This window comes from Pipistrellus hanaki (assembly GCF_964339955.1).
Source record: "Pipistrellus hanaki genome assembly, chromosome: 2".
NCBI classification, from domain to species: Eukaryota; Metazoa; Chordata; class Mammalia; order Chiroptera; family Vespertilionidae; genus Pipistrellus; species Pipistrellus hanaki.
The window spans coordinates 177,264,588-177,289,996 of NC_140504.1; the positions used below are offsets into that span (position 1 = coordinate 177,264,588).

The 25,409-nt window shown below is 55.3% G+C and overlaps 1 protein-coding gene and 1 pseudogene across 2 annotated transcripts; one reads left to right on the plus strand and one right to left on the minus strand.

Moving 5' to 3' along the window:
* Nucleotides 1-1,205: 1,205 nt before the first annotated feature.
* On the minus strand, nucleotides 1,206-10,982 carry ZC3H12A (zinc finger CCCH-type containing 12A). The gene is made up of 6 exons (XM_084872611.1): nucleotides 10,854-10,982; nucleotides 9,560-10,037; nucleotides 5,237-5,376; nucleotides 4,151-4,385; nucleotides 2,956-3,062; nucleotides 1,206-2,750 (listed from the first exon to the last, which is right to left on the minus strand). Exons 2-6 carry the CDS (start codon nucleotides 9,952-9,954, stop codon nucleotides 1,894-1,896), a joined length of 1,734 nt encoding a protein of 577 aa, XP_084728737.1. The 5' UTR covers nucleotides 9,955-10,037; nucleotides 10,854-10,982; the 3' UTR covers nucleotides 1,206-1,893.
* Nucleotides 10,983-15,704: 4,722 nt separating this feature from the next.
* Nucleotides 15,705-23,566, plus strand: LOC311615940 (mediator of RNA polymerase II transcription subunit 27-like; annotated as a pseudogene). The gene is made up of 3 exons: nucleotides 15,705-15,724; nucleotides 21,982-22,743; nucleotides 23,233-23,566. The product of its transcript is annotated as a mediator of RNA polymerase II transcription subunit 27-like (transcript).
* Nucleotides 23,567-25,409: the final 1,843 nt, after the last annotated feature.

A 25,409-nucleotide genomic window follows, 5' to 3' on the forward strand; every position in this document is an offset into this window, starting at 1 on the left:
TTCTTATATGAATAAGGCAATGACATTTCGTTGTGCAGATAAACTTTCCCAGAAGGCTGAGCGACCGGACTGGATTGTCCGTGGATTCCTGCCTCCAGTGCAGGCGTCTAGAGAACATTTGGTGTGAAGAACCAGGTGGGGCCCTGTGTGCAGCCTGCCCATGTGGCATTTCCCCCAACATGCTGCCCAGCTGTTCTGTGGCCAAGCCGTTTCTTAGCAGGAAAAAAAATACAGATACCGTAAAAGCTTCACAAATAATAAGCACAAGTTAGGAGAGATGTTCAAAGATGTAATTATTAAAACTGCTTTTTCCTTTTTCCTGCTGATGGTGCTGTTTGGGGATCGCCTGACAGCCCAGCTTTTTACTTAGTTAACATTTATACCTCGTCTGTTAATCTGCAAAAGAGAGAGAGGTACATCCCTGCCTGGCCTCTTTCCTTCGAGGGGCAGATGAGAAGGTAGAGATGGTGGATGGAGGTGAACATGGCCCACACAGACCACCAGAGGGTCTTTAATGAGCACTTAATACGCGCCAGGCCGTGGGACACACTCCCAGCACGTATGACCTCATGTGCTCCTTACAGCCCTTCAGGTGCCGTGTTATGCCCACTTCACAGTTGAGGCAACCAAGACCCAGCGCGGAGGAGTCCCTTGCCCCAGGTGACACAACCGGTGGCAGAGCCAGCTCTGGAGTGTGGGACCAGGACCTCTACCCTCCCGCGTGGAGGTGGCCCTGGCCTGCCTCTCCGGCTGCTCCTGCCCCGGCGCCCCCCGCCCCGCCCTCGGCTCCCACACAGTCTCTGGGAGGACTGGGCCGGAGGCCGAGGGCTCCCCCTCCCCACTCCACCCTGCTCTCCTGGAAGCCGTCTTCGTCAGGTGGTTTCCCGTCCTCAGTTCTGGTCACAGGACGTGAAAGGGGAAGAGGTCCCCCCACTCCCACCGCCTCCCCACACCACACTTTCAGGACAAGCTCCACTTCTGCTTCCTACCTCCCTCCACCCCTCCCACGTCCACGGCCCCCTCTCAGGGCCCGGCCCAGGGATGGAGAGAGAGAGAGGGAGGGAGAGAGAGAGAGAGGATTCCTCTGCCCCACGGGGACGGACAGTCCTGGAGCGGCCTGTCAGGACCGTGTGCACACACCCCTGACCTTCCATCACCCAAAGACCAGCTCGACCCGCAAGCACAACACAGACCCTTACAAGGGCTCACACTGTACGTTACTGATGTACTTTATTGATGTGTCAGGGAGGCAAGGACGTTCCACTTAAAACATTAACATTACACGTGACTCCCCCCCGCTGCGGGGGAGGGTGAGATGACTCCAAGTGCAGAGGGAGGGAGAGGGAGAGGGGGTTCGGGGCAGAGGGCTCTGGACCCCTGGCGGGGGTGACGGGGTAGACGCACTGAGTGGACAGAAGGTGGGTTATTAAGAAGCATCTTGCTTACTAACATGAAGCCTCGTGCCCGAGGGAGCACGGAGGAGGCCTCATTGGCTTAGAGGAGGGGCCCTTGGAGGGCAGGCACACGGTGCCCAACTAGCCAGCCAAGACTGGCACCCCAGGGACGGGGTGGAGGCGGGGGGCCACGCACAGGGCCCCCAGCCCAGGCCTGTGCCTCCCCGGCCTCCCTCCCCGCCCTGAGAGAAAGGAGGGTTTGGGCTTGAGCCACGGACCGACGGCCGTTACCGGCAGCGTCTCCTTAAACTACAGAGATACAATGTGCATCAACAGGGTGATCACTTCCGACCCACTCGGGCAGCCGGAGGGGTGCCGGGTGGGTCAGAACCAATCCTACAGTATCTTTGGTTTGTGGGTTGCCTTCCCTACTCGAGTCCTCCCTCTTTCCAGCCTCCAGGGTGGGCTGCGGTCCAGTCGGACAGCCCCGGGAGGTGTCCTAGTCACTGGGATGCTGGGACTTGTAGGAGAGGATCTCGGCGGCCAGCTGCTGGGGGTCCAGGAGCTGCGGGAAGCACCCCATCACCGTCTCCACCAGGCGTTGGGGGAAGACGCCGCACAGCTTGGTGTACACGCTGGCCCGCTCCTTGGCCAGGCCGCCCGCCCCGCCCCACGTGCCCCTGTCGGCCCCCGGGCTGGGCCCCTGGGGCTCCGGCAGGACCGGGGTGGGCTGGGGCAGCGGGTATGGCTCGGACCAGTACTCGCGAGGTGGGAAGGCAGCCGGCGGAGGTGCGTAGTCGGCAGGGACGCTGAAGTGGCCAGCACCCACGGCCCGCCCGAAGGCCGGAGAGAAGGCGGGGGTGGCCGGGAGCTCAGCCCCATAGGGGCTGTAGCCAGCGTACGGGCTCCCCCCTCGACCCCCCCACAGTTCCGACATCTGGCTCTCCAGGGAGCCGATGCCCGAGTCCAGGCAGTCCTGAGAGGTGTACGGGAGGGAATCCAGGGTCTGTGGGAACCAGTCCGTGGGCCCAAAGCTGCCGCCACTGCCCCCGCTGGGCGGCAGGCTCCTGCCTGTGGTCACCGGGACGAAGGTCTGGCTCAGACCCTCTCGGTGGGACCCTGGGGGTGCCTGGGCTCCCAGCTTCTTCCCTTCCAGGCTACACTGCTTACGCTCTGGGGGCACAGAGCCAGGCTGAGATGGAGAAGAAGGCCGCTGGCCGCTTTTGTCCTTGCTGGGAGCCCTAGGGGGCGAGAGCAGGGCATTGGCACGCAGCTCGTCTGCCACGGAGCGCTGGGGACGGCTCGGCCACTCCGGGTGGAAGAACCGGCACTTGATCCCGTAGGTGCATTTTCTTCCTGGAGAGAAGGAAGGGGACTCTCAGCAGGGGATCCCTAGGACCAGGGCGGGGGCACAGGAAACTGAGGGATCTCGAGGATCAGGGGGGGCACAGGAAACTGAGGTTTGGGTGGTCCCCATGAGGAAGAACTTGGGTGCAGGCCCACAGGTGAGAGGAAGGGGAAGGAGTGAGGAGGGCCAGGGGGGTGGAGCTGGGTCTCTTACCATAGGGGCACTGCTGCTTCCTGTGATCGGCTGTGAGTGGCTTCTTACGCAGGAAGTTGTCCAGGCTTGGCCCGTGACGGCCCAAGGGGTCATCGGGGGGCATGAACCTGCAGAAGAGGTGGGAGACATGAGGGGGACTTCCCAGAGCTGGGAGGGGGCTGGACAGTGAGCCTCGCCTAGAAGAATAGGAGGGCAGCTCCTGAAACTGGGGCCCTCCCTGGGCAACCCTCCTGCTGGGCCCTCTCGGAGGCCAGAGGGCAGTGGGCAACCTGAAAGTCTGAACCTAAGGCCAGAGATTCCGTGCCGGAACCCGGAGGCTCTCTCGGAACCATCGACCACATTCTCAAATGAGGATTAAAAAGAAATAAAATTCTAAAGCCCTAGAGCACATGTGTCAAACACAAGGCCCGCGGGCCAAATCCAGCCCGCCAGGCCTTGCAATGTGGCCCGCACCGCGCTGTCATCACTGCACTCCGCTGTCAGTTTATGACATTGTCAGTTTATGACTGTTCAGTAAACCATTCGGCCCGCAATTTAGGCTGGATTTTAGATTTTGGCCCCTTCTCTGATTGAGTTCGACACCCCTACCCTAGAGCAAACTGCGGCTCGCGAGCCACATGCGGCTCTTTGGCTCCTTGAGTGTGGCTCTTCCACAAAATACCAAGGCGTGGGCAAGTCTATTTTGAAGAAGTGGCGTTAGAAGTTGTTTAAGTTTAAAAAATTAGGCTCTCAAAAGAAATTTCAATTGTTGTACTATTGATATCTGGCTCTGTTGACTAAAGAGTTTGCTGACCACTGCCCTAGCCGGTTTGGCTCAGTGGATCGAGGATCAGCCTGAGGACCGAAGGGTCCCGGGTTTGATTCTGGTCAAGGGCTCAATCCCTTGGCAGCTGATCAACAATTCTCTCATCATTGATGTTTCTACCTCTTTCTCTCTCTCCCTCCTCCTCCTCCTCCTCTCTGAAATCAATAAAAAGGTTAAAAAAAATGCTACAGGGGAGTTGGGGGTTGAGGACAAATATATGATACCTTAATCAAAGAAAATTTTAAAAAAATGCTACAGCTCTGCCCTCCTAATCAAAACGCCCCCGCCTCAGCCGGGTGCCAGCCTGACCCCCCTTGCGCGGTGCCTGTCCACCTCCCCATCGAGGCTGCCCCGCCCCCCGGCAGAGGCCCCGCCCCCGGCGGCACGTACTTGTCGTTGACGAAGGAGTACATGAGCAGCCGCTCCTCGATGAAGCGCTTCCACTCCTGCCGCTCGCTCTGGAGGTCCCGGTACGTGTCGTTGGAAACCACCACGCCATCTGACTCGAAGGCCAGCTTCACGATGAAGCGGTCGTCGTAGCACACCACTCGCTTGCCGCCCACGCGCCGCGACGGCGTGAACACCAGGATCTTCTTCCTCTCCAGCTCCCGCAGGATGTGCTGGTCTGGGAGGGGCAGGGGTTCGGGTCAGAGCCCAGTCTGGCCCCAGAGCCAGGCCAACTGGGCCCCCGGGCCTCCAGGCGGCCGGCCCAGGAGCTCCGGGGATGGATGTGGCTCTGCTGAGGCCACCGCCATCCTCAGCCCCTCACCTGGGCCTCGCCCGCGGTTCGCTGCCTAAACATCGAGCACATCTGAGTGCAGGCCTGCAGGTCCGCTCTGCAGAGGCTCCGGAGCACAGGGCTGGGCCCCGGCCTTCTCTCCTGCTGCCGATCAGCCTGTTCACGCCAGAGGGGCTCGACTCCGGTGCTCACCCAGCCGGCCCCACGGGGGTCCGGGAGTGAGCCCCAGCGTGTGTGGAGACGGGCCTTGGCTCTGTCTCCTGCGCAGCCAGGACAAGAGTCCATTTGAAGGGGCTCCTTTTCCTAGAGCGGGTGCCCCAGCCAGCCTTTCCCAGGTCTCAATGAACGCGGGTTTCTCCTCTCCAAGGTTAGGGGCTCTTGTTAGCAGCTAGCCTGTATGAGCACCTACTATGTGCCAGGCACCCTGCTCAGTAAGCACTTACCGTGCGTTAACTCATAGGCTCCTCGCAACACCCCCCGAGAGAGTACTAACCCCCGCCCGTGGCAGACGAGGAGCAACTGGCTCTGAGCAAGGCTGCCAGAAGGGCCAGGGCTGGGATTCCAGAGCCCCTGGGCTCAGCCACCGCACTCTGCTGCCCTGTGTGCCCCTGGGAGGTGGAGAGCGCGCCCACCGTCAGAGGAGGGAGGTGCCCAGTGCTCAGAGGCAGAGGCCCGGTGGCACACGGAGGGTTCGTTCTGGGGAGAAGCAGGCTCCTGGGGCCCTGCTGGTCACTCACCCGTGATGGGCACGTCGGGCCGGGGCTGCTCCTTCCGCCAGGACGGCACGAACACGGTGATGTCCGTGTGGCCCCGCTCCAGGAACCAGTTCACGGCCAGCAGGATGCCCCGGCAGGAGAACACCTCCTTGTTCCCGTGGCTGCGGAGGGGAGGGAGGGCTCAGCAGGGAGGGGAGCCCCCTCCAGCCGCTGCCCCGGCTCAGCCCACCCCCTTTCCGGCCGGGGCCCACGCCTGCATTCCCTGCCGTTCCCACAGCGCCCAGGGTGACCAGACCTGGGACTTTCCCTGAGGTCCCATCTCCCAGCAGTGAGGGAACGCCCAGGAATCTGGCAGCACTCGCTCCCCGCGTGGGGGAGGGTCAGGCTTGCTTGCAACACACCTGGGGGTGGGGGAAAGGCGCCGGAGACTTCTGGTTCCTGCCGCACCCCGGGTGCTGGGACCAGGGGACACACATGTACACAGGCAGACTGAGTCACCGCCCTCCCTCGTCCAGGGGTGGGGGTGGGGACGGCACCCGCCCGGCTAACAGAAGAGAAACCAGATTGCTCTGGATTAAAGTTCAGTTCCGCTCTAACCTCAGGGGCTGGGGCTGAGGAGGGCGAAGGGAAGGAGCCGCATCCCCACCTCCCGGGAGGGCAGGCAGCCGCAGATGTGGGAGGCGGCTGCCGCCGAGCCTTTTGGTTGGAAAGTGAAAGGACACACAGCTTTTCCTCTCGAGACCGCCAATTCCCCAAAACGCCTAAACCGCCCCGTCTCCTCTTCCCCCGCTCGGAAGGGCATGACCTGAGGTGCTGCCGGGTCGCTCTGGCTCAGTGTCTCCGTCTGAAAAATGGGCCCAGGCTTCTGCAGCCTCCTTAAGAGGGGCCCATGTCCATGGGACAACTGCTTTCCTGTTTGCTCGAGGCCAAAGACAGCCCAGCAAAGTGGAGGGTCTCGCTGGATTCCTGGGTGTGTGTGTATGAGGGGGGTGGGGTGGTGAGGGGGCTCCCAGGTAATACTGGGTGTGGCGGACCGGGCTGGGGGGCTGGAGGAAGCCAGCTGGGGATCTCTCCCCCACCCTGCTGGCCTCCCACCAATCCTCCGTGAACAACGCAGACTCATGTTTGGCAAATAAAACAGAATAAACGTTACACAAAAGACTCGAGTCCATGGCCGACCACATCCTGTGGGTGGCTGCTGGTGGTGGTGGGGTGAGAGCTGGAGCCCCAAGAGAAGGGAGGGAGGGAGGGCAGCTGGGGGCGCAGAAGCTATCTGGCTGGTAGGCCTGGACCCCCGTCTGAAGGTCTCTGTGAACTGCAGGGAGGCAAAGTCCGGCCTGCAGGCAGCAGGGCTCATCCCAGCCGGCTGGGGCTTCCCGGCCAGGAGCATCCGCCTCCGCTGCTTATGGTGAAAGTTAACATTGACCAGTGCTCTGCACCAGCCCTGACCTCTGAGCGAGCCTCTGCGGGAAGGGACTGCCATGAAAGGCTCCTTCCCCTTAAGCCAGGTGAGAAGACTGTGGTCCCCGGAGGATAAGCGGTTGCAGCATCACACAGCAGCAACTGCGGGTCAGAGATGCAGCCCCAGAGCCTGTGCTCAGAAGCACCATGTTGATGCTCACACAGGTGCCAACCCTGGCGGTCGGGATGGAGGGGGATCAGTGGGTACCCAGCTCCTATCGGAGGCCAGGCGCGCCCCACACCTCCTTGCTCCATCCTTCCCAAGCCAGCTGCAGTGAAGGAAACCAAGGCTCTGAGATTTCTCCAAGATGCCCTGGCTACTGGTAAGAGAAACTGAACCCATGCCTGGAGCCGCTGGATTGCGTTCCTGTCCCCGACAGCAAGATCTGAAGTTGATTAGGAGAAAAGGCTCCCGGCCCTCGCCAGTTTGGCTCAGTGGATAGAGCATCAGCCTGTGGACTGACGGGTCCTGGGTTTGATTCCGTTCAAGGGCACGTGCCCAGGATGGTGGTCCCTCAATCCCTAGTTGGGGGGTGTACAGGAGGTAGCCAATCAATGATTCTCTCTCTTCATTGATGTTTCTATCTCCCACTCCCTTCCTCTCTGAGATCAATAAAAATATATTTTTTTAAAAAGAAAAAATTCCCACATTTGAGTTTGTACCAAGGATTAGGAGGGAGGGGCAGGCTGGGGACAGGAAAAATGACGCATCTGGCACATTTCTCCTCCGTCAGGTCCCATGTGAGGTGCCAGCACCCAAGAAGCCGTCCCTGGCCCCCTGCAGTGGGGACTAAAGCTGGTCCCTGGCCCCCTGCAGTGAGGACTAAAGCTGGCTGCCGGGAGGCACATGAGGCTGGGAGGGCGGGACCTGGTGCTCTGCTCCCCCAGGACTGGCTTCCCCTCTCAGGTATGCAGTCCACACGTGCACCCGCTTACCTCCTCCGACACACACGCGTGTACATGCATGTGCCCCCTCCCAGGCCAGTATCTTCAAGCCCTGGGACCTCATGGCATGCCAGGCCTTCCAGGTCAGCGCACTGCCTTTGTGCATCCAACACCGTGGCTGGGACAAGTCTGATCCCAGCCTGCCCCTCCCTCCTCACACTTGGTACAAACTCAAGTCTGAGAGCTTTTTTCTCCTAATAAGCTTCAGCTCTTGCTGTTGGGGGACAGGAAGGCAACCCAGGGGCCCCCGACACAGGTTCAGGTCTGTCTCTTACCTCTAGCCCTAGTCTTCAGAAGGCCCCTGGGCAGGTGGTCAGAGCCCTACCCTGGGCAGAAGCAGAACCTCCCAGACAGCCCTCCCGTTGCAATGGAGGAAGCTCTGTCGGCACAGGAAAACCTGATACCCTCCTACCCCCACCGCAGTCCTGTTTGCCCAGAAGCTCAGAGCCCCTCGGCCCGGTTTACGAGACCCTGGTCAGAGGCTCGGTGGCTCCCCCCACCCAGGACAGAGGGCTGGGTCAGGCCAGGCTACCCAGGTGAAAAGATCTGCCAGGGCTGGGCCCGGCTAGAGAAAAATTCCCTTAGAAGGAAACAGAGGTGAATTTCCCCACGATTTGCATACGGTGTGGGCTGGCCCATCTGCCCCTTGTGGGGGAGGGGGCAGCAGGGCAGGAACCCAGAAACAGCTGAGACAGGAAGTCTGAGGCTGGAATTCCCCTCCGGCTACAGCCTCAGCTCAGAAACCCCCGATGGCTCGGCCCCTCCAGCCAGCTCCTCCAGCCAGCCCTCCCCGCTCTGCCCCTCCTCCCTCCCTCCCAGGCCCCACCTTCTTCAGCCAGGATACAAACACACGCAGCACATGGCTGCTCCGGGCTCAGCACTCTGGCCCAGGCTTCCAGGGGAAGGAGCCACAGACTTAGCCAGCCACATGCTGATGGAGCCCGAGAGGGGACCTCTGGCTTTCAGAGCACATGCTGCGACCAGCTGCCACTGGCATTTGGGAGCCAGCTTTACCCAAACTCCTACCCATTTCAGAGGTGGGGAGACTGATCTAAAGATGGCTAAGGTGGGCCAGGACCAGCCAGACAGCGGACTTGACCCAGCTGGGCATGGAGGCCTCAGGCAATGCACCTGGGAGGTCCCTACGCGCAGCCAGAAGCCCACCCATGTCTGGGGACTCCCCGTCCATACCCATCGGTACTTTTCCTGATTGGAGAGACTGGAAAAAGCACGGCCAGAGGCAACCCTGGCCCCAGCCCATCCCATTCCCTGTTAAAGCCTGTAAGGGGGGGGGGGGGGAGAGAGGAGCACTGGCGTTGAGTCCTGGCTCTGGCCCCAAGGAGACCCCAGAGCCCAGTCCAGCCCAGGCGGCTCTAGCTGAATCAGAATGGACCCAAGTAGCACAGCTCACCCGAAGCCACAGCCTCCATGGCTTCCACGGGAGCCCAGACCCTGAGCAGTCAACTGCTGCTGCTTCCTGGGGGCTCCTCTCTCTAGGCATGACTCCTTCCAGCCAGCCCCTGGCGCCGGCTTAGCCCTGAATGACTCCAGGCCCTTCCTGAGCTGCGGCTGTCTGAGTCTTTCTCCGCACGGCCTCAAGTCACAGGAGAGGAACTTGGATGAGTGCTAGCCCTCAGGAAGGCCAAGAGCACAAGGTGAGCTCTGGAGACAGAGTTCGAATCTGCGCTCCACTGCTCCCCAGGAGTGTGACCCCTGAGCAGGTCTCTGAGCCTCTGTTCTCAAACCTGAAACATTCCTAGCAAATCCACTTCCAGGAGGCCTCGAGGATTATGGGAGCCTCCTGGCACACAGGAGGGCCTTTCCTTTAGACTAGTATGTGAGAAGAAGCCACACTCTCTCCCGAAGGCCCCTCTACCAGACAGGTGGACACCGGGCCACCATTCCCAGCCACGTCGCGGCCACAGGAGCGACACGTACCTCATGGCCACATTGCTCCCGTCGATGACCACGGGCCTCAGGTCGCTGCCCTCCTTGTCCTCCTCCAGGGACGAGGGCTCCAGCGTGGGAGCCTTGGGGGGGCCCCCGCCCCGGGGGACCAGAGGAGGCTGAGGACAGGGGTCCGGCGAGGCCTGGCGCTCCCGCTCCGCGGCCGACCCGTGCTTCACCAGCTCGCCCAGCACGGTGTTGGTGTCGGCGTGGACCCCCAGCTTCTGCAGGACGCTGTGGATCTCCCCGGAGGAGTAGCCCAGCTTCCGGAAGAAGTCCACCTTCATCTGCAGCTCGACAGCAGAGGCCTCCTCCTCGGGGGGCTCCTGGGCTGACCTGGGGGTAACGTGGCAGCTGGGGCTGTCTTCAGGATCCCACAGACTCATGGTGGGGGGCTGGCTCCTGGGTGGGCCTCTCTCTCCACCGGCCACTCACAGATCAGACTGGTGGAGGGCACCCGTCACAGCTCCTGGGAGGAGAACCACCGGGGTTAGGGATGGGGAATGGCTCTCTTCCACCCCCCACCCCTCTGGCCCCGCCCCACCCAACATCAGGAGGCAACACTGGGCGGCACTCTGCACACATCTGGCAATCCTCTCAAAGCTCCCCGGCTCAGCTCGGGGTCACCATTCCCAAGGATGAAACTGAGCCACAGACACGAAGCACTGGCTCAAGGTCATCCGGCTGGTAGGCTGGTGTCGCAAGTATGTGAACTTAGACAGTCTGACTCCACCTCCTACCCCAAGCTTAGCCGCACACCAACCCAAGGGACCCAGAGGTCCTGGGAGGCCTGCTCAGAGGCCCTCGCCGCGCCCCCACAGCTGCGGGGCGGGGCGCTCGGATGGAAACCCGGGTTGGAACGGAGCTGGGGGTGAGGGTGGGGGGGCAGGGGCTTCCCCGCTGAGGCCTTCGCCCCACGCCCGCCTAACCCCACGCTCGGCGCCGGCCCCAGAGGCGCAGAGCCCGCGGCCGCGCTCACCGGCTGGGGGAGAACTTTCCGGGCAGACCCACCGGCCGGAAAAGTTGCGGGAAACTCTGGTTGGCCGCCGGGCTCGGTGACGCGGTCCCGGCCCCGAGCTCCCTATGCTCCCCGCTCGCTCGGGAGCTTGGCCTCCCTTCCCCCAGGCTCCCCCAACTTAGGCTAAGTTGGAGGGGGTCCCGAGAACCCTCGAGGCCGGAGGGGACCAGCCCCACGTGCTTCCCGGACCAGTTGGTTCAAGGGGGGCCCTTCCCGCCCCCTCCCCTGTCCGCGCCCGGCGCCCCGGCCCCACCGCGCACCACTCACCCCGCCGCGCACCCAGGGCAGCCGGCGGCGTCTCCATGGGTCCGAGTCCCAGGGGCGAGGCCGGCGGCGCCTTTATAGCCGGTGGGCGGGCTGCGGGCGGGTTGAGTTAAGGACCCAGACGCGGAAGCCCTGTAGGCGAGGAGCCAGTCGGCCACCGCCCCTTCCTGCTCCGCCCCGCGCCGCCCCGCCTCGCCCCGCCCCCGCCCCCGGCTCCGCCGCCGAGGCCGCGCTCCCCGCACCCCGCCCCCCGCGCGGCCGGGATGGGGCTGGGGGCGTCGGGGGGCGTCGAGGCAGCCCGGTCCGCGGGTCTCCGGGCCCCGGCGACGCGCAGACGGAGCGGGCAGGAGGGCACGGCCCGCGGAGGTGAGCGCAGGCGGAGGCAGCGCGCTGAGTCGGAGAAGGACAGGTGCAGCCACGTCCCCCCTACGCCCGCAGGTCCGGCCCCAGCGCTGAAGGCGCAGCCGGGGCGCACGGAGGGACTCAGGCCCAGAGTCTGCTCCCCGCGCCACGGGAGGGAGGTTCGTGGTGGTAAAGACGGGAGCACTCCACAGGTACCCCGAGGAGCAGCACCCACAGGCGGGGCCGCACTCAGGGCCTGAGACAGGGACCGCACCGGAGAGAACGCCAGGTGCGACCTGCAGGTCCGCGGTGACAGGGGAGAAGCGGGCGGCGGAGGCGCACGGACCCCAGTCACCCTGTGAATGTGCACGGAATGCTGACTCCCACGCAGCTCGAACCCAGGCCACCCCGGCCTCCAGAGGATGCGTCTAGGTTCCCAGGCCAGCTAGGCTGGATCCCACAGGGAGCACAGCACGTTATAGTATCTACCCTTGGGCTTAGCCAAGGGAGGCCGAGGTTATCATGGCCCTTTTACCCAGAGCAGTGGCCGGCAAACTCATTAGTCAACAACAGAGCCACATATCAACGGTACAACGATAGAAATTTCTTTTGAGAGCCTAATTTTAAAAACTTAAAACAATTTCTGCCGAAACCGGTTTGGCTCAGAGGATAGAGCGGCGGCCTGCGGACTGAAAGGTCCCAGGTTCCATTTCGGTCAAGGGCATGTACCTTGGTTGCCGGCACATCCCCAGTAGGGGGTGTGCGGGAGGCAGCTGATGGATGATTCTCTCATCGATGTTTCTAACTCTCTATCCCTCTCTATAAAAAATCAATAAAATATATTAATAAAAACCAAACAATTTCTAACGCCACTTCTTCAAAATAGACTCACCCAGGCCGTGGTATTTTGTGAAAGAGCCACACTCAAGGGGCCAAATTGCTGCATGTGGCTCGAGAGCCACAGTTTGCCGACCACAGCCCTAGAGAAATTCAGAAAAGTCTTCATGTCCTGGCTGGAAAGACGGAACCAGGACCTAGAGCTCCCAGTCCAGGGCAGCAGATGCCATCTTTGCCATCGAAGCCAGTGGTCAGCAAACCTCGGCTTGCGAGCCACATGGGGCTCTTTGGCCCCTTGAGTGTGGCTCTTCCACAGAATACCACATGTGGGCCCGCACGCACAGTGCGATTGAAATTTAGTGGCCCATGCGCAGAAGTCAGTTTTCGGCCTGGGCGAGTCTGTTTGGAAGAAGTGGCGTTAGAACAGAGGGGAGACTCTTCTGGGGCAGTAAGGCCTGGAACCTACCTCCAGCTGTGTGTGTGTGAACTAAGGGAACACGGCGCAGGGGTCTTCAAACTGCGGCCCGCGGGCCACATGCGGCCCGCAGAGGAGTCTGATCCGGCCCGCCAGGTTTTTTGGGCAGTGAGCGCAGCCGAGGTGTTACAGTAGGAATTAGTAGTTCATATAGTCCGGCCCTCCAGCTCTCTGAGGGACCGTGATCTGGCCCCCACTTTAAAAAGTTTGAGGACCCCTGAGCTAGAGGACCAGTCCAAAGTGCCACCCGCTCACTTCGCAGATGGGGAAACCGAGTCCCGGGGAGCCAAGTACTCAATAGTGAGTTTCCTGTGTGAGCCAGTACTTTTCTTATATTTTCTCTGCCTTATGGTAGGAATGTGTCCTGTAAGGTTACATGTTATTAATTTTGTAATAAAAAATAGTTTCTTGTAAAAGACACCATTTACTCTATACATGTGCAACTTAATGGGTAATAATAATAAAACACCCATGTACCTACAACCTAACTTAAAATACAGGCCTGTGCCAGTACCTTTGAGGCCCACCGTGTGCCTCCATTACAACCTGTACCCTCATCTTGAACAGCCACTTTCCTGAATTTTGTTCTAATTGTGCTAATAATTTCTTTGATGTTTATTGATTTCAGAGAGGAAGGGAGAGAGAGATAGAAACATCAGTGATGAAAGAGAATCATTGATTGGCTACCTCCATGTTGGGGGCATGTGTCCTTGACTGGAATTGAACCTGGGACCCTTGAGTTCGCAGGTCGAAGCTCTATCCCCTGAGCCAAACCAGCTAGGGCAATTTCTTTGATGTTTTAAGTTTTACCATTTTTGTATGAATCCCTAAATAATATATTGTTTAGTTTTGCTTTTTTTAACTTTGTGCAAGTGCAATGGTCCGCAAACTCATTAGTTAACAGAGCCAAATATCAACAGTACGATTGAAATTCCTTTTTTTTCTTTTTTCTTTTTAAAAAATATAATTTATTGATTTTACACAGAGAGGAATTGAGAGGGATAGAGAGTTAGAAACGTCGATGAGAAACATCAACCAGCTGCCTCCTTCACACCCCCCACTGGGGATGTGCTCGCAATCAAGCCACATGCCCCTGACCGGAATCGAACCTGGGACCCTCCAGTCTGCAGGCTGATGCTCTATCCACTGAGCCAAACCGGTTTCGGCTGAAATTTCTTTTGAGAGCCAACTTTTTTATTTTTTATTTAATTAATTAATTAATTTTTAAATATATATTTTATTGATTTTTTACAGAGAGGAAGGGAGAGAGAGTTAGAAGCATCGATGAGAGAGAAACACCAATCAGCTGCCTCCTGCACACCCCCTACTGGGAATGTACCCGCAACCAAGGTACATGCCTTTGACTGGAACTTAAACTATATAGGTAGATACATAGATATTAACTTAATTAGGGTACTCCTAAGCTGGCCTTTGCTAAAAACTCAAGGGGCCAAAGAGCTGCATGTGGCTCAGGAGCCGAAGTTTGCCGACCACTGACCTACCTGGCCAGAGCAGCATTGCTTTTTATATTTATTATTGAATAATATTCCATTGTGGAATATACCATTGAGTATTTATCCATTAATGTGTTATTAGTTGCTGTTTATAGGATTTTTTTTGTTTGTTTGTTTGTTACAAAGAGCATGCTTATTTTAATGCAGTTGTAGGGCTGAGGGAATGGACTCTCAGAGATTCAGAAAGGCGAAATCACTGGTAGCTCCCGGAGCTGGCAGAGCTGAAAGTCACCGCTCTCTCCTCCGCATCCCTCTCCACATTGTTCCCTGCGGCCACAGACCACCCTGGGGAGGGAGCACACATTTCCAGTTCTGTCCCGAAGCTGTTCCCCTCCTCTGGTGCCCGCCCCCCGCCTCAGGGACACCCCAACCTCATCACATGCTCACAGCCACTCCCCCTGAGCACTCTGTATGCTGCACCCCTCCACTTCCCAACAGTGCCTGTTAGAGCTGAGAGAAGCTTAGCGATGCCAGGTATTTATTCCTTGTAGTAACTAGCTTTAAGATAGGAATATTAGTAAGTAACGAGCTCAGGTTAATCATCATCATCATCATGATAAGTCAAGCATGCCTCAGCGATAATGCCTCCCATGTATGAAGCACTTACCAGGCGGCGGGCACTATGCCAGCACCTTGCAGACACTTCCGCACCTTTGCATCTGCTTCTTCCCCAGCCCAGGAGGGTTCCCCTTCCCCTCACCCTCGCGCTGCCCTGGCCAATTCCATTCATCTTATGGATGATGTCACCTCCTCTGGGAGGCCTGCCCGGACTCCTTAGATGCTGAGTTGCTTCCTCGTCTGCGCTCCCCCCACCCTCCCTGTCCCTACGTGCTGGATTGTGATTGCCTGCCTGGGATCTCCGCTGGGGCCGGGGTTGGGCTGGGACTCCACCCATGCTCCCAGGCTCCACGCTGCCCAGCACCGTGCCAGAGGGAGCAGCAGCACAGGGCGATGAGTCACGCAGCTCGTGCCCTCCCGGAGTGAGTGAGTGAAGTCTAGCTCTCTTCCGGCGGTGCATACAGGCTGCTCTTTCCTGAGAAGCCCACTCTCTTCTGCAGAAGCTAGGGACGCTCCGGGGGCCCCTCTTCCATGGAACCCCTGTTCCACGTACAGCTGGATTTTGCAAACCTTGGCCCCCATGCCCAGGAGCCCTCTGGACCTCATGGTGCCCTGCCACACCCCCCTCTGCCTCTTGCATGCATGACGCAGGGGCTGGGTTTGCCAACTTCCTTCCTGGAACTTTCCTGCTTTCCTGACACCTGCCTGCACCTGGACAGCCTGGGTGAGGTCTGCAGAGCTCCAGGACCGGCCACCCCTGAGTAGGGTTGGTGGGGGGGGTGGGGGGGAGGCTGGAGAAGGAAAGGTCTCAGGGATGAATTACCTTGGCCTTTGGTAGTTCCACCGGGCAGCTCAGACTGGGGTGGATGAAGGAACCAGGTCACCTCCGTGGGAAGGGTAGGCAGGCTGCTTCCAGCCCTTGGCAGAGTGACTGCAGAGGTTAAATTCCACAAGGCCTGGGGATGGGGAAAGGGCCAGGTCCTCTCGGGTTTTGAGGCTCCTGGTGTATTTATAAAAGACTTGTCATGGGCATGTGCCTTGCCTGGGAATCTAACCGTGACCTCCTGGCTCATAGGGTGACGCTCAACCACGGAGCCACACCGGCCGGGCCTATTTCTGGTTTTGACGATGTGGCACTGTGGTATGAGGTAACATGAGGGGAAACTGAAACTGAGAGAGAAGTATTTGGGAACAGTGTGGACTATCTCTGCAGCCTTGGTGTAAATCTACAGGTAATTGCAAAATTTAAAAGTTTATTTAAAAATATAATTTCACGGGCCCTAGCTGGTGCTCAATGGACTGAAAGGTCCCAGGTTTGATTCCGGCCAAGGGCACATGCCTGGGCTGTGGGCTTGATCCCCAGTAGGGGGTGTGCAAGAGGCAGCCAATCAATGATTCTCTCTCATCATTGATGTTTCTATCCCTCTCTCCCTCTCCCTCTCTAAAATCAATAAAATATATTTAAAAAAAATATATATAATTTCACGGGCTTTTGTTTTGGTAATAGCACCAGATGTCTTTATTCATTTCTATTGATCCATAGAAATGACTAAGAACCATTTGGAGGTAGTGTCTAAAGTCTGAACTTGGGGCCATTTTGCCTGTGGGGCTCTGCCCCCCCGGCCCTCCTGCTCCCCTCCCCGGCTCCCTCTTTTCTGGACCTTGGATGCTCACATTGTGCACTGTGAGGGTGCGGGAGCCCCACACCTGTCTCTTATTTGCTGAGGAGACTGAACGAGGGAGAGGAACTTGCCCTTGGACGCTTGGCACGCAAATTTAGTCAAGGCTGAGAATGGGACCAGCAGGCTCTGCTCACCCGAGCACTCCTGGCCCTGCTTGCCACAGACACGGGGACCAGGTGACACAGGTGACACAGGTACTGGCTCCTGACTGTCCCACCTGAGAACGGCACTGCCTAACAGGAGGAATGTCAGCTCCTAGGTGTCCGTTGGGGAGCGTGGTTGCAGTGACATGTTCCCTTGGCTTCACTGTGCACCCCGCCGTGGAGAGCGGCTATGGTGTGTGTACAGGTTCAAGCCTCGGACTAACGAGAGGGCACAGTCCTCTCATGGCCACGTGCAAGTCCCAGCCTGGAGGGCAGAGCCCTCCCCGCACAGTGATAGCCAACAGCTGGAGTTGTCAGCTTGACCCTATGGTCCGAACACGTGGCCCCACGTGCCTGAGTGATGTGGGCTAGATAGAGTTCAGGTGCATGTAATGGAATAGGATTGAAACCCCCGAGAATGTTGTAAACATCTTGACCACGCCCTTACTTTGCCTCGTGGCATCGGCTATAAAATAAAGACGCGGCTTGTGGTCCGCGGCGTTGTCGCTAGCTCTCCATCAGAGAGGGCAGCGTCCCACCGAGACCCAGCTTTCATTCTCTTGTCTGTCTTTTCTCAATCCTTCACCGCCCCCACTCAGGTTCACCCTTGGCGGTACTGGCGCATCAATACCTCCCCCCCCCACCCCCCAACCCTTCCACTATCCAGTGAATCCCACTGGTTTGGAAGATCCAGGAAGAGGTGGGATCTGAAGGAAGGCAAAGGGTGAGGCTGCCTTACCCCCCGCGCCCCTCCCCCCTCGCTCCAGAGCCACTGCGGAGAAGGGCTCAGAAGGATGTGGAGAAGCCCTGAGAGTGTGCAGAGGCATTGGGTTCCAGCCTTGAGGTCAAACACTTCCTGATTTGTCCTGGGGACACAATGTCAGTGGTTTACTGGGAGCTGCCAGAGAGGCCCTGGCCTTCCGTAGGGCCAAGAGGCGGGGTTAGGGCTGAGGTGGCCATGCAGCTCCATGTGCTGAGGTGGGCATTCTTGCCCTCTGGCCTGGGAGGGGCCTGCCCTTGTCCTAGGGCCCCCCTTCTGCCTCCTCACTGTGTTCCCATCTGAACTGTAATGGTCTGGGCTCCACCGTCCCCCCACCTGCCTGGTTCCTTAAAGACACATTCCCGGACAGGACCTGGCACAGGTGCTTGGTGAGTCAGGGCACGAGTGGGCCTGCGTGGTGCCAGGTATGCTCTGCTGTGGACATCTCTGTCGCATCCCCTTCCACGTCCAGCTCATGGAGGTCCCCTTACATATGAAAAGGACAGTCACAGGCCCAAGGAGCTCGAGATCTACCTGCAGTCTCCAACTGAGCCATCTGGGAGGTCAGATGGGAGTTAAAAGCCGGACATGGCCCTAGCCAGTTTGGCTCAGTGCAGTGGTCAGCAAACTGTGGCTCTCGAGCCACACGCGGCTCTTTGCCCCCTTGAGTCTGGCTCTTCCACAAAATACCACGGCCTGGGCAAGTCTATTTTGAAGAAATGGCGTTAGAAGATTACGTTTAAAAAATTTGGTTCTCAAATAAAATTTTAGTCGTTGTACTGTTGATATTTGGCTCTGTTGACTATTGAGTCCACTGGCTTAGTGGAAGGAGCATTGGCCTGCAGACTGAAGGGTCCCGGGTTCAGTTCCGGTCAAGGGCACATGCCCGGGTTGTGGGCTCAGTCCCCAGTAGGGGCCGTGCAGGAGCCAGCCGATCGATGATTCCCTTTCGTCAATGATGTTTCTATAACTCCCTCTTCCTTCCTCTCTGAAATCAATTTAAAAAAATAAGCCAGACGTGGATGAACTAGGCCAGGGTTAACCACAGTCAGGAACTTGCTGCCTGCTGGGCTGAGTCAGCTCATGTGGGCAGGGTGGCCTCCCACAGATGGGGCTGTCATCGTGACCGGCTCACAAGATCCTGGAAGTCACTACTCGGCAGCTCACATGCTGGTCAGAAGTTCTGACAGGCTATTGGAGCTATCGCTGGCGAGTACACATGCCGTAGGAAGCTTGTTGTGTCTACAGCACCCTTTGCCTGATTCCTCCTTCGTAACAGTCCTGGGAATTTCCCAGCCTTGTGATCTGGTCAGAAGTGACCCCATCGTAAGAGTGCAACTAACTGGCTTAAGCGAATGAGAATATCGAATTTTCCCAACTGTAGTCATTGGTTGCAAAAAGGCACATGACACCCATCAGGCCAATCTGAGTCTCAATTCTGGGTCCTTTCTTCTTCTTCTTCCTTCTTCTTCTTCTTCTTCTTCTTCTTCTTCTTCTTCTTCTTCTTCTTCTTTTTCCTTTATTTCTTAATTTTTTTTTTTTTTTTAAATAAGAGATCATTTACTAGTATGTATAAGATTACAGAGGTAGAAGAAGCAACATGTCTAAGAAATGAGCTTAGGAAGAAGTTATAGAGGCAGAGAAAGGGCCCTAGGAGCTTGGGAGTGAGGAAGATAGGATAACATCTGAGGGGGGGAAGGGAAAGGGAAAGGGAAAAGGGGAAGGGAAAGGGAAAAGGGGAAGGGGAAGAGGAAGGCGAAGGCATGTTCCCAGGAGGAGGTGGAGATTGTAAGGGAGGCCCCAGGGAGAGGTCTTCATAGGATATTCAGCAGCTTTCCATGTGTGTCCTGTTAGGGTCTAGGTTTTCATGCAATGGTTGGTTCCCGGGCAGGAGTCATTATGCAATGCAGCTGGTCCTGAGGGCAGCCATGGGGTCCCTGGTCTGGTTTGATTGCTTTTCTGGGCCTAGAGCTGAGATACAGCTGAGGCCTACATGTTATCCTTAGGGAGGAAAGGTCAGGGGTCCAAACTGTATGACCAGGGATATGCTAGGGGAGAAAAGGTCACCCTCGGGTAAGGTGACCAGATGTCCCGCTTTTGGCGGGACAGTCCCGATTTTTAACAATTTGTCCCGCGTCCCGCATTCTTTCCAAAAATCGGGACTTTTTTAAAACTCCGTGGGACGCAGGACAAATTGTTAAAAATCGGGACTGTCCCGCCAAAAGCGGGACTTTTGGTCACCTTACCCTAGGGTGAGAACCCATCATATAACTGTCCTTTGCTAGTCACCCAGGGCTTTCCTCCCTGGGGACCTTCTGTACCTGGGCACCGTCCTTGCTCTGCTCATGGCTGACTAACTGCCGACCACAGAAGGATGTGAGGAAATGAATGATTTGGCACCTTCATTATAAGGGTGTTCATTGATAACATGTTTTTTGGAGAATATTAGGGTCATAACTATGAAACATTTAAATGTGTATACTTTTCAACCCAGAAATTGTACTTCTAGAAATGTATGTTTACAGAAATAGTAAGATAGGCACTTAGATATACCAAGAATATTCATGTAGCATAGCTTAACATTGCCAAAAAAATATTTTTAAGTAAAAACAATGTAAACATGCCCAGCCAGTGTGCTCAGTGGTTGAGCATTGACCTATGAATCAGGTGGTCATGGTTCGATTCCCGGTCGGGGCAGGTGCCTGGGCTTTGGACTCAGTCCCCATTAGGGGACATGCCGAAGGTAGCTGATTGATGATTCTCTCTCATCATCCTCTCTCCTTTCCTCTCTGAAATCAATAAAAAATATTAAAAAAAAATAAAACCAATGTAAACATCTATCAATGTGATATTTGACAATGGTTACATAAATGATATGCCATTTATTTACACAGAAATACAGAGCCACTAAAAGAAGGTGATTACTCCTTATATACCCACTTGGAATTCTATTGTTAACTAAAAACAGTAAATGGTAGAGTGTGTAATATCATCCCAGCTTTTTTTTTCAAATGTGTGTTTTTTTTTTAGCTCATTTATTGATTTTGTTCATATATGTATAATCATTTCACTTTATGCAGTGTTTTATCTGTTAGAATTTACCATTCCAACCTTTTTATTTTATTTATTTATTTATTTAAATATATTTTATAGAGAGGAAGAAGGGAAAGAGATAGAGAGCTAGAAACATCGATGAGAGAGAAACATCGACCAGCTGCCTCTTGCACACCCCCTATTGGGGATGTGCCCGCAACCAATGTACATGCCCTTGACTGGAATCAAACCTGGGACCTTTCAGTCCGCAGACCGAGCTCTACCACTGAGCCAAACCGGTTTCGGCCAAATGTGTTTTTTTTAAATTGATTTGAGAGAGAGAGAGAGAGAGAGAGAGAGAGACAGAGAGAGAGAGAGAGAGAGAGAGAGAGAGAGAGAGAGAGAGAGAGAGAAACATTGACGTAAGAGGAACACAAATTGGTTGTCTCCAGCACACACCTGACCAAACCTGCGAACAGAAATCGAACTGGCCACATTCTGGGGCAGGGGTCCTCAAACTTTTTAAAGTGGGGGCCAGATCACGGTCCCTCAGAGAGCTGGAGGGCCGGACTATATGAGCTACTAATTCCTACTGTAACACCTGGGCTGCGCTCACTGCCCAAAAAACCTGGCGGGCCGGATCAGACTCCTCTGCGGGCCACATGTGGCCCGCGGGCCGTAGTTTGAAGACCCCTGTATCTGGGGCATGGGATGAGGCCCAGCCAACCTAGGCACATGGGCCATAGCCCCCCTTTGGTTTTAAGTCCCGGTTGATGCGTGTATATATTTATAGAGCTATATGTTGGCATAGCAGTTTTTAAAGGGCTAGAAAGCATGAAAAGGTAGTGGGGGTATGTGAAGTTGTTGTTTTTATGCCATTTTCTAAATTTTTCAAACATTCTATGTGAATACGTGTTAATCTTTTAATTGTACCTGAGAATGATAGAAAAGATTTTGCCTATAGTCCAGTGGTCGGCAGACTCATTAGTCAACAGAGCCAAACACTAACAGTATAATGATTGAAATTTTTTTTGAGAGCCGAATTTTTAAAACTTAAACTATATAGGTAGGTACATTGTTATTAACTTGATTAGGGTACTCCTAAGCTGGCCTTTGCTAAAAATCTCAAGGGGCCAAAGAGCCGCAGTTGCCGACCACTGGCCTATACGCTCAAACTAAACTGCAAGCCCATCTTATTAATACTGAATTATGGTACCAAGGAAACAAAAATGAGAGTATGTGAAGATGTTAAAACATAAGTATCACTTTCTGTTTCCACTGAAAATTTTCAGTCAAATCAGGTGGAGATCTGTTCTAGGAGAGTGGAAGAAGTTAGTAACATTCCAGGACAAGCGGAATGGGGAACTAAGACAGGTAAGCAGTGGTTTGCAGCTACCTAGTAAATCCTATTCCCTAAACCAAGAACACTTCAGAATAAACACTTAAAATCCTCCTCCCCAACCAGAGAGTAAAGAGCTTAAAACACTCAACTGAGGGAGATGGGGAGCCGAAATCCAATCAGTGCATTGCTTGCTTTTCTTTTCTTTTTAAAAATATATTTTATTGATTTTTTTACAGAGAGGAAGGGAGAGAGACAGAGTTAGGAACATCGATGAGAGAGAGTCATCGATCAGCTGCCTCCTGCACACCCCCCACTGGGGGCGAGCCCGCAACCAAGGCACATGCCCTTGACCGGAATGGAACCTGGGACCCTTCAGTCGGCAGACCAATGCTCTATCCACTGAGCCAAAAACGGTTTCTGCTCTTGATTGCTTTTCTACACTTAGTTTCTTGATCAGAATCCTTCTTTTAAGAAGACAAGAACCAAGGTCTGGACTGTGGCCCCGGAGGAGACATGGCGGGCATGCTGAGCATTGGGCTGAACTTGGAGGCTCTTTCCCCTGGTCATCAGTGCCATCCAGGCGTGCCCTCCTGTGTGAGCAGGGCGTTGACTGCCCGAAGGATGGCGTGCACAGCACAGGGACGCTGGAGGGCCGGGAGAAGGCCTTCATTGCACACCTCCAGGACAGCTGGCCCTTGGTCAGCCGGGACCTCAAGGAGTTGGAACATCTGAGCAGTTTGCTAGGCAAGCCATCTGAGAACCGTCCTCTCCAAAACAGTGGCCTGTTGAGCCTGGATCCTGGGCAGGACAAACTCCTCTCTGCAGCCAGCTCCTTCAAGTGTACACATGGCCCAACACGCCGCAGTGCCATGCAGGTCTGGCATCCGGGCTTCTGCATCAGCAGTCACTGAAATGGGCTGCTACCCAGGTGGGAGTGTCTGTGAAACGCCGGCCGAAGGTGCAGCCCACCGCCCTCGTCCTGCCTCCTCAGTGTGGTGAGGACGTGATCAGCTTCATAGATGTGATGTTTCCTGAAGTGTCCATCCAGTTCTCAAGACCCGTCGGAAGAACGTCAGCGATGCTTCTGGTGACCTTGGGCAAGGCGTTGAACATGATTGTCGTCATTCAGAGCCTGCTCATTGCCCGAACGATAATGAGGGCAGTGCCATGAAAACGTCCACGCAGAAGACGGCAAGCTAGATACTGAAAAATGAAACGGAGGGGTCGGAGAACTGGGATACCAGGACACAGGCTTTATTGGAAAGAAGACCCCTGCCGGGCTGCCTTCCAGAGGGGAAAAAGAGCACGCGTGCTGGGGTGAACATGCCTTTTGAGGGGAGAAAAGGAAGGGACGGGGCTTAGGGCACTCAGCACACGCTGATTGGTGGTTTCATGTAAGGCACATGATTAGGGAGCTAGGGACTTAGAAATCGGGGGCTTGGTTCTTGTCTTCTTGAAAGAAGGATTCTGATCAAGAAACTAAGTGTAGAAAAGCAAGCAAGAGCTGAAACCGGTTTGGCTCAGTGGATAGAGCATTGGTCTGCCGACTGAAGGGTCCAAGGTTCAATTCCGGACAAGGGCATGTACAGCCCATATAAGGTTCCTTGTTAGGATGCTCTGGGATGTCCGTGCTGCAGGTGGTGTTTACGTCATTCTCCGTCCATCAGTTGGGGGAAGGAGGATCTATCAGATACAGGGTCCAAAGCCAAGTCCAAGTGTTGCAGAAGGTGACAGACCTGCCAGCACGGCCCTGCTCCACTACTAGCTGCCCCAGATGCCAGATGTTGTGGTCCAGTCCTTCCTGATTGGCTGAGAAGTTAGATAAAGTGGTTCCAGGCCCCGTGCCAGCGCTGTGTGAGGTGCCTGCAGGATGGCCTCCCTGCCACATGGAGGGACTTCCGGACCCTCGAAGCCTTCCATGACACCTCCTGGGTCTTTTCTTTGAACCAGCTGGGAAGCAAGCTCTCTGTTTCTTTTTTTTTCTTTTTCTTTTAAAAAAATATATTTTATTAATTTTTTACAGAGAGGAAGAGATAGGGATAGAGAGTTAGAAACATCGATGAGAGAGAATCATCGATCAGCTGCCTCTTGCACACCTTCTACTGGAGATGTGCCCACAACCAAGGTACATGCCCTTGACCGGAATCGAATCCAGGACCTTTCAGTCCACGGGCTGACGCTCTATCCACTGAGCCAAACCGGTCTTGGCAAGCTCTCTGTTTCTTGCCAGTCACCAATGAGAAAAGCAAGGAGTGCCAGGAGCTTCTGGAGGCTACCTTGTGACACAGCGTGGGAGGCAGAGTCAAGAGACTGGGAGAACGTAGGGCCTTGGAAATAGCTGCTGGATCACGCCTTGCCTGAAACTACTCCCGGTTTTAGACTTTTTGCCAATTCATAAGTTCTGTCACTCACAACCAAAAATATCCTTTGTAATGGTAGCAATAATTACTTAACTATTGAGCATATCATAATTACTGGAATACAGCTTAGGGGATAAAATCTTGCAAAATATGAGGTCTGTGGGAATGGCTAAAAACAGACTCTTAGTGATCAAAGTCAGCAAATCGTTGATCTCGTTCAAGTTTTACTGTTTGGCACTGGTAAAGCGAAGGCTCAAAAGGTCATGAGATTTGCTTAAGGTTTTATGGCTGCTCAGTAGGGCTCAGTGGCTCGGCCCATTAGCTCTCCGTGCTGAGCGATACTAATAGGAATGCTTGAATGCCCAGGCATTCCTTGTGAAATCACCACATGTTTTCCTCTCTTATCTGTTTTCTCAAGAGGCAGAGAAAGAATGGCAATAATCCTCTCCTTTTGCAAATAGGAAGGCAGAGTCCAGAGAGGCGTCAAGATTTGCCCAAAGTCCCACAGAAAGGCGGTGGTGGAGCTGGTTCCCGAGGCCAGAATCCTGAATGTCACTTCAAGGTCAGCCCCTCTAGCTCGCCCCTTGGGCTAGCCACTTGTGCCTCCATTAGGGAAGGTGTAATGATTAGGACCGTGATCTGAGTGTGAGCGTTTATTTTTATTTATTTATTTATTTATTTATTTATTTATTTATTTATTTATTTATATTTCAGAGAGGAAGGAAGAGGGAGAGAGAGAGATGGAAACATCAGTGATGAGAGAGAATCACTGACGGCTGCTTCCTGCACGCTCTCAATGGGGAATCGAGCCCGCAACCTAGGCATGTGCCCTTGACTGGAATCGAACCTGGGACCCTCCAGTTCGCAGGCTGGTGCTTTATCCACTGAGCGAAGCCAGCTAGTGAGTGTTTAAGGAGGACTTAGAGTTGTAGCGGCCAAGAAAGTGATTGTGGTCCTTGTCCGATGGGTCCTTTCTCCTAACTGTAGGGAAACCAAGGTTAGGAGGCTCAGAGAACACTGAGGATATTTCTGGTGCCAGAGCCTCCAAAAGAGAGGCCAACCTAAGAGAGATGGGGGGTGTATGCATTGGATTCTGGCTTCACAATCCTTGTGACTTCAGCTCCGACGCCTCCGCTCCCCTGTCCAAAGCCTTCCGTGGTTCCTCCACCTTCTCAGTAGCCACAGGGTTGATTTGTGCTGCTGTACAGGGGTGCACTGCATGATGGGGATTATGATCTGAATGGCGCCCCCTGGAGTTGTGCAGTTGACAACTTGCACAGCCAACCATACACAGTGTTTGGACACTCCGATTGTTCCCATAGCTATGAGTGACGTTACAGCCCTTCTTGTGAATACGAACATAATTTTATCATTTTTGTAAGATGAAGATTATCTTGAGAAAATTTCAAGTCTGATCCCTGAGATTGTATTAAAAGTTTACATTTAATAAGATTTACTATTACTACTTTTGACCCTTTCCTATTTCATAAATGGTGCCTACTGTTTAATAGAA